At 40.7% G+C, this 8925-nt stretch overlaps 1 protein-coding gene across 1 annotated transcript; it reads left to right on the plus strand.

Moving 5' to 3' along the window:
* Positions 1 to 1490: 1490 nt before the first annotated feature.
* LOC133742616 (uncharacterized) lies at positions 1491 to 7568 on the plus strand. Its single transcript, XM_062170306.1, has 4 exons — positions 1491 to 4896; positions 5118 to 5900; positions 6128 to 7207; positions 7354 to 7568. Exons 1-3 carry the CDS (start codon positions 1543 to 1545, stop codon positions 7124 to 7126), a joined length of 5136 nt encoding a protein of 1711 aa, XP_062026290.1. The 5' UTR covers positions 1491 to 1542; the 3' UTR covers positions 7127 to 7207; positions 7354 to 7568.
* The last annotated feature ends 1357 nt before the right edge of the window (positions 7569 to 8925 follow it).

Below are 8925 nucleotides of genomic sequence, written 5' to 3' on the forward strand. Positions count from 1 at the left end.
AATCGGCTGTGGTTGTTGTGCCGCCTGCGTCGTCAAAGGCGGTGAGGTTTCCGCAGAGGCCGGGGTTCGGACCGACGAGGATTTCTTTGACAAATTGATTGATGATGATGACATTGATTTTTCTGGGTATTCACATAGTTCTGTAGCAAAGGTTGAGCTTGATGTGGTTTAAGATATTTTGAAATTGAGTATATCGGATGTAGGCACCAGTAGCAAGAACAGGGTTGAATCTTTGACTCATGGGGAAGATATTCCTACATGAAACCCCGGAAGCATGAATCTTTGACTCAAATTTCAAGGCTTTATTGAGCAAATAATTGTTAGTATAAAAATTGTTGTCATTCCAAACCACAAAAATACCCATGTGAAGACCAAGAGAAATTATTTAACTACATGTTCAGAATTGTTTAATGTATCTATGGTGTTGTTGCTTTCTAAGCATGAATTCGAAAAGACGAGTTGAAGAATTGTTTAAAGCATAAACAATTGTTAAATGCAATTGTGGTAGACATGCTTTTTAAGTATGCATTGTTTAATTGCATTATTGTGGTCTTGCTGTCAAAAGACCAAGTCTGAATAATATTGTAGTTTGTGTGTGGTGGTCTTCTTGTTCACGTTCATGTGCAGCCCAGGATAAGTTAAAAATATGACTGGTAATTAAAGCAGAGGAAAGAACAAAAACCCAGAAACTGAAACTTGAATCGGAGCTCAGAAATGGACAGACAACACATATATGGAGGTGATAGATAGGATTATGTCGGAGATAAGATTGAAGAGAGGAGAGAGCTAAAGTAAAGCGAAGAAAGGAAGAGGTGAATCTGAGTTATGATTGGAGGTAGTGTTGGGAAGAAGAAGAAGAATTGGAGTTGGGAGAGAGAGCTCTGTTCATGGTTTCGTTCCTTTTTTTTTTTTTTTTAATTAGCTTGTAGTGAAGGACTATTCTGCCCTTGATAAAAAAAAATTTGTCTCCACGTCAGCAAAGAAACGGTGCCATCAGAAATTTTGGACGGAAGTATCACGTTGGTGTCAAAATATGTGTTTGAGTATCACATTGATACTTTTGAGAGTTCGGGTATCAAATTGGCCTTGACAGCATAATTTGGGGACGGTAGCTGAATTTATCTCTTTGATTAATTACCACATGCATTACACTCACTGTCCAATGCTTGTTAATAAAGTTCGGTGTGAAATAACGTGAGAATAGTGTTTGTTGAGGATTTTATGAGGACGATGTGTCTATAAAAGTTAAGGGCCTTAAATTTGGACCATCAAAATTTGGACTTTTTCTGGGGTTTAATTGCCTGGTTAGTGTAAGCCCCACCAAACGATATCATTGAGTGTGTAGGTCAGGCATGCACTCATATATTTTTCTTTCAAGGAATCTGCATGCAATCATGCATTATTAATTAATTAATTAATTAATTGTCATTCCGTGATATTTCAATAATTTTGAGACTTCGATCATCAGTTTAAATAGAACCCGCTACTACCAAATTATATCATCATCACTTGCCATTGCTAGCTAGTAGTAGGACTGGTACGATGGCCAGTTATCCATACTACTCCCCACCACCACCGCCTTCACCACCGTGTAATAACACAACTTCTCCGATACTCCTCCCTCCACCTCCACCTCCACCTCCACCTCCACCATCACCACCACCACCACCTCCAGCATGTAACCACACAGCTACTCCAACACTTTCACCCCCACAATCACCACCGCCGCCAGCACAATCACCCTATTCTCACTCACCACCTTCTCTCTCACCCCCACCACCAACATCCCCACAAAAGCCTCCACAATGGGGGCCACCGCCTTCATCTAACTACTCCCAACCAAAATCACCACAGCCACCTTCATCGCCATCACCACCACCACCACCACCTTCGTCGTATGCATACTACTCGCCTCCACCGCCTTCATCACCGTGTAATACTACTACTCCAACACTCCAACCTCCACCTCCACCACCACCAGCATGTGGCTGTAACAACGCTACTCCAACTTTGCCATCACCACCTCCACCACCACCTTCATTTCACTCCCCACCACCCCCATCCCCATCACATCCGTCACCACCGCCCCCACCACCACATCGGTCACCCCCATCACCGCCGCCGCCTTCATCTTTCCCTCCACAATTGCATTCACCACCGCCCCCACCACCACATCGGTCACCCTCATCACCGCCGCCGCCTTCATCTTTCCCTCCACCATTGCATTCACCACCGCCCCCACCATCACATCCACCACCCCAATCACCACCACCACCACCACTTCCACCGCCTTCATCACCACCATCACCACCACCTAAACCTTCAACACCGTCACCGTCACCGCCACCACTATCCCCAGACTCACCACCCTGTCATTGCGTATGCCCTTCTCCTTGGGCATCCCCTCCCAATTATTGGGCAACCCCTCCCAATTATAATTCAATTGCACCAGGACCAAATTTTTTGTCACCTAGCAATGGCCCCCGCACACCAGTTCTTGCCACCTTTGTCTCCCTAGGTGGTCTATTTTTTCTTTCTTTTATTGTAATTGGTCTCCTTTCCATGGCCGAGAAGAAGGGCATGCTTCCATTTCAATTTTCAAGGCTGCTGCGACGCTACAGTATTCCTTCCGGAGGAGGGCCTGAGATGGGTCCGCCTGACTTGGAGCAACCTGAACCCAGTAACACAAGTGGGACCGACAAGATGAGTTCGGATCCAAACTTGCGCAAGCCTCCCCGTGATAAAAGTGTGATGGAACTCATGGATGCTCCTCCAGACGACAGTGTGACTGATACTGCAGATACATCTCAAGATGTGGAGAAAGCAGAATCCAACGAAGTTGGAGAAGAATCAAATGACTCCGAAAAGAAACGGCGCCTACCCAAGATTAAAAAACCTTCAAGGAGTGGTGCAAAGAAGAGAAAAGACAAGCATTCTGGAATCAGTCAAGTTCTGAATACTGGATGTCGTCAAGTTCTGAATACTGGATGTTGGTCTGATTTACACGAGGCAGAACAACCTGAAGATGGTGAAAACGATGAAGATGAAAATCCAGAACAACGTAATGCAGCGGAACAAGAGACAAAGAACACAAAATCTGCTCAAGATGAGGGGGAAGGATCTAATCCAGTTAAAGAAGGATCAAATGAGCGCAGCGACAAGCCTCACAGTAACCCAAGTGAGATTAAAAATACAGATGCTACTCAAGATGATGCAGCTAAAGAGGATTCAAATGATTCCAAAAGAAAATTGCGGCCCCCTAATAAGGGCAAAGCGTCGAGTAGTGTGATGGAACTCATGGATACTCCTGCAGACCAGAGTGTGACTGATACTGCAGATACATCTCAAGATGTGGCGAAAGCAGAATCCAATGAAGTCGGAGAAGAGCGAAATGACTCCGAAAAGAAACCGCGCCTACCCAAGATTAAAAAACCTTCAAGAAGTGGTGCAAAGGAGAGAAAAGACAAGCATTCTGGAATCCGTCAAGTTCTGAATACTGGATGTCGTCAAGTTCTGAATACTGGATGTTGTTCTGATTTACAGGAGGCAGAACAATCTCAAGATGGTGACAAAGATGAAGATGAAAATCCAGAACAACGTAATACAGCGGAACAAGAGACAAAGAACACAAAATCTGCTCAAGATGAGGGGGAAGGATCTAATCCAGTTAAAGAAGAATCAAATGAGCGCAGCGACAAGCCTCACAGTAACCCAAGTGAGACTAACAATACAGATGCTACTCAAGATGATGCAGCTAAAGAGGATTCAAATGATTCCAAAAGAAAACTGCGGCCCCCTAATAAGGGCAGAGCGTCGAGTAGTCGTGGTAATCCACAAGGAAAAAGACAGCCTTCCAGATTTGGTCAATTATTGAATGCCGCGGGTAATATTTGTCATGGGGCAGTACAATCTCAAAAAGATGACAACGACGAATTGAATGATGGCGGAGAATTGAATGACGGTGGTTCAAATAATGTAGATGAAGGAGTGGAACCTGATGCACATGACAAAGAATCAGATGAGCGTCCTCGTAAGCCTCTCATTGACACCAGTGTGTCTGACAACACAGAAGCTGCTCAGGATGAGAAAGAACCAGATGAAGGTGAGGGAAAATCATATGAATCAGAAAAAAAACCGTTGCACACAAAAAATCCTTCTGCTCGTGGTCGTCCGATGGGAAAACAGAACCCTTCCGAATTCGTTAAAGCTTACAATTTCGCAAGTAATGTTGATGAAGATGGAGCTGTAAAATCTCAAGAGGATGACAATGGCAAAGCATTAGTACAAGAATCAGAAGCTCAAGAAGATGGCGGAGAATTGAATTTGGGTGGTCCAAATAATGCAAATGAAGATGTCAAGTTTCCATCTAATGTACATGATGAAACACCAGATGAGCGCCACCGCAGGCCCCTCTATAACCAAAGTGAGAGTGACGACACAGATGTTACTCAAGATGTGGAGCAACCTGATGCAGTTAAACGAATATTGGTCGATTCAAAATCCTTCCAGAAGAAAAATCATTCTAGTCATCGTACTGGAAAACAAAAGGCTTCCATAGTTGATCAAGTTTCGAATGCCGCAAGTAATGTTGAGCTAGATGGGGCAGGGCAATCTAAAAACGATGATACAGATGAAGTAGCGGTGAATGAATCAGGACCCCAAAATGATTACGCAGAATTGGGATTAGGTGGTTCAATAAAAGACCCGCGTGGGGGAGAAGTTCGTACTCGAGCAAGAAGTAGAGGGCCTTCGAATCTTATTAGCTGCTCAAGTCCCGCTAGTGGTAATGATTCAAGTAGGGCAATGGATTCTTTGGACGATGTAGAAGGCGAAGTTGAAGTATCCGATCTATTTGATAGTGCTGGAGGAAGTAAACACGCTCTGAGTAAAGCTATGGTATGTTAATATTTTTTTATACATATCTTATTTTATGTAATATTTATTATTTCGATGACTCATATAACTATTTTGATAACTAATGTAGCAACTAAAAAAAGTTAAAGTTAAAGTAAATTATGTCCTCACAAAATAAATTAGGTTATCTTTTGAGTAAATAAGTTTTGAAATTGATAATTGTATGTATGTCATATACTAATATGTTGTAGATTTTCCAACAGGCTCTTGGTGATGACAAAGCAAAAGTACATCAATTGAAATCAGGCGGTTCAAATAAAGATTCGCCAAGGCGCCAACATCGTACTCAGGTACGAGAGGATAAAAAGCCCTTCGATCTTGAACAAATTGTGACTGCCGCAAGCGGTAGTGATCCAGGCAAGGCACTGGTTTCTTTTGGCAATGAAGATGACAATGTACAAGTGTTAGAACCATTTGCCTCAAATGTAGATTCAGACATGCGCCAATTGCATACTGGTGCTCGAGGAATTGAACAGTTTCCCAATCTTTCCCAAAATTTTACCGGCACAATTGAGGATGATCCAGTTGAGGAATTGAAATCTCTTGGAGATGATGATTACAGAGGCAAACAAGCTGAAGTATATGAGTTAAGCAAAGACTCCCGCAGGATCAAAGGTCATATTATGGATGCTCGAAGAAGAATAGAGTCTCCAAATCCCGACCAAACTGTGACAACCAGAATTGGTTATGATCTAGGTAAGGGATTGGAGTCTCTTGGAGGAAACCAGGAAGGAGAATCAGTCAAATATGGCTTAACTCAAAAATTGGAAGTAGGTGGTACAAAAAATGACCCGCGTGGGCGACAAGCTCGTACTCGAGCAAGAAGTAGACAAGGGCCTTTGAATCCTAACCAACTTATGAGTACTGGTAGTGGTAATGATTCGAGTAGCGCAATGGTTTTTTTGGACGATGAAGAAGGCAAAGCTGAAGAATTAGAACCATTTGCAAGTGCTCGAGGAGGTATACAGGCTTTGAGTGAAGCTAAGGTATGTTGAGATTTTTTTTTTATACATGTTTTATTTCATGTAAAATTTATTAAATTGAGAACTCATATTACAACTTATATTACTCAAGTAATCACTACAAGAAAGTTGTCTTTTAGGTAAATAACGTCCTCACTAGAGTAAATTAGGTCATCATTTGAGTAAATAAGTTCTGAAATTGATAATTTTATATATGTCATATGTTAACATATTGTAGAATTTTTCTACAGGTTCCGGATTTTATCCAAACTTTAACCGCCACAAATGTTGATGATTCTAGTGAGGAATTAAAGTCAGTTGGTGGTGACGATTACAAAGATGACAAAGCAAAAGTACATGAATTGAAATTTGGTGGTTCAAAAAAAGATTTGCGAGAGCGCCAACATCGTACTCCGGTACGAGAGGAAGTCAAGCTTTTTAATCTTAAAAAAATTGGGACTGCCGTAACCGGTAGTGATCCGGGCAAGGCACTGGTTTCTTTTGACGATGAAGATGACAAAGTACAAGAGTCAGAACCAATTGCCTCAAATGTAGATCCATACTTCCTACAACCGCTTTCTAGTGCTCAAGGAACCGACCAGTCTCCCAATCTTGTCCAAAATTTAACCGCCACAATTAATGATGATCCAAATGTGGAATTGAAGCCTCTCGGAGATCGCGATTACAAAGGAAAAAATGCAGAAGTATATGAGTTAAGCAAAGACTCGCGCACGACTAGAGGTCATATTATGGGTCCACGAACAAGAATAGAGCCTCCTAATCTCGATCAAATTGTGACAGCCAGAATGGGTGATGATCTAGGCAAGGGATTGGAGTCTCTTGGAGGTAACCAGTTTGGAAAATCATACAAAGATGGCTCAAATAAAGATGTGCCAGGCTCTGGTCAGACTAGTAGAGGAACACAACAGCTTCCCAATCCTGTCCAAATTTTGACAGCCACAAACGAAGATGATCCAAATCCAGAACTTGAATTTTGTGAAGATGACAAAGATTTGGAATCAGAATATTCAAACAAAGATTTGGGCATCCAAGAAACTTCTCCAGGTGAAATAGAGCCTTCAATAGATGATCAAAGTGTGTTTGCGACTGTTGATGATGATCCAGACGTGCTACAATTTCATAACAATGAGCATGACGAAGAACTAGCAGAATCAAATAAAGATGCTCGTCGTGGAAAGCCACTTTCTCGTCCTCGTACCACTAGTCTCAGAGGGAAAAGACGAGCCTGATTCAAGTCTATGCTAAATGCTATTGTGGTTACTCAATCTTTCATCAAGCTCAGAAGCGATGCATCATTATGTGTGATTTAGGTTCGTCTTCAACCTTGGTTTACTTCAATTTTATCTCCTTTGATATATCAATACTGTTTTGTTTTTGTTTTTGTGTTTTTGTCTTTTGTTTTTGTTTTTATCAATAATGTTGTTCTTACTGGTAGATGCTTTGTTTGCAACCATAGGTACATGGGTTTGTCTAGCCTCTTGCCTAATCTCCTAGTTCTCCGCGTTGCGTTTCGGCTTGCGGCCTTGTTCAAGTTAGTTAGTGTTCTGTATTTGTTGGGCTTTGATCTATGTACTTAATTTCATGAATTGATTTTTAGTCGAGTGTTATCCTAAATCATGATATGTGTACTTAATTTCATAACCTGATTTTAAATGTTAGTGTTACCTAAAATCTTGATCTTACTTAATTTCATGACTTGATTTCCAGTCCAGTGTTACCCTTGGTTAAATCATGATAAACAAAGAACGAAACACCAACCCCTTACAAGAAAAAAAAAAAAATCACAAATTCACAATCACGATAGTGTACTCCACTAGAAGGACTACTTAATTAAGAGCTAATCTCATTTTATCTCCCTGACTTTTACATCTTAAATCAGTTGTGCCCCTATAATTCTGATTTCATATGTGCCCCTATGCTCTATAATTTAATCAATTTTGTCCAATCGTGATTTTTTTCCGTCAATTATTTTGTAAATTGAAAAGCAGACTCTAATGGTCTCCATTGTAGGATGATAATTTACTAACGTGAGATGCAAAATTATATCATAAGTGGCAAGAATTTCAAAATATATTACACAATAGTTGACAAAAAGCTAAGGATTGTACAACATTGATTGAAATTAAAAGTACAAGGGTACCGGTGATGGAATTAGAAATGTATGGACATATGTGATTTAGGATATAAACGTCAGGGACCTAAAATGAAATTTGCTCATTAATTTACTACAAACTTCTTTTTAAATTGAGGCTTAAGCATAGGGCCGGCCCTGACGGCTGCCGCCTGAGGCAGCCGCCTCAGGCCACCGACTCCGGGGGGCCTCTGAAGTTCTGTATATGTAATGCAGAATAGTATATATATATTTTGCTCTTATGAACACCAAGGGAAGTGTTTCCCCAGCGGGAATGATTTTAGCCTACAGAGGCCCAACAAAGGTTCGAGTCTGCCTTCTGTTTCTTTTTTGGTTCTTTTTTCAATCAATTAAGTGACTTGAGTCAATGTCAATCCTTAGGCCTAAATCGAACCCAGCTTGCTCACCCATTCAGTTTTTTTTTTTTTTTTTTTTCCCTTTTTTCCTTTCAATCACTTATGTTTAACTAGTTTTTTTATTTCTGAAAATTATGTAGGAGTAAGTATTTATATACTTTTGTTTTGTTATTAATTTCATATCTAATTCTATTCAAAGTACATCATTTTATACTATTATTTGGCATAATATATATATATATATATAGATCTTATCCAGAGCGGAGCTCCGCTTTGAAATTAACGTGTGAAGTTCGAGTTTTGAATCACTTTTCGGTCGCATAACTACTTCTCAAGCGTTCAGTTTTTAGGTACTAGTGTATAGATCATCTCTGCAAATTTTCAGCCAAAATGATGATTGTTAAGGCATTGATAACTGCCTTAAAGCTAGTACAGTTCAGGTTGACAGATTCAGTCCGTCAATTGGTTTAAGCGAGGTAGATACCTTAACGATCATCAATTTGGCTGAAAATTTGTAGAGATGATCTATACACTAGTACCT

The sequence above is a fragment of the Rosa rugosa genome, chromosome 4 (assembly GCF_958449725.1).
Source record: "Rosa rugosa chromosome 4, drRosRugo1.1, whole genome shotgun sequence".
In the NCBI taxonomy this organism is placed as follows: Eukaryota; Viridiplantae; Streptophyta; class Magnoliopsida; order Rosales; family Rosaceae; genus Rosa; species Rosa rugosa.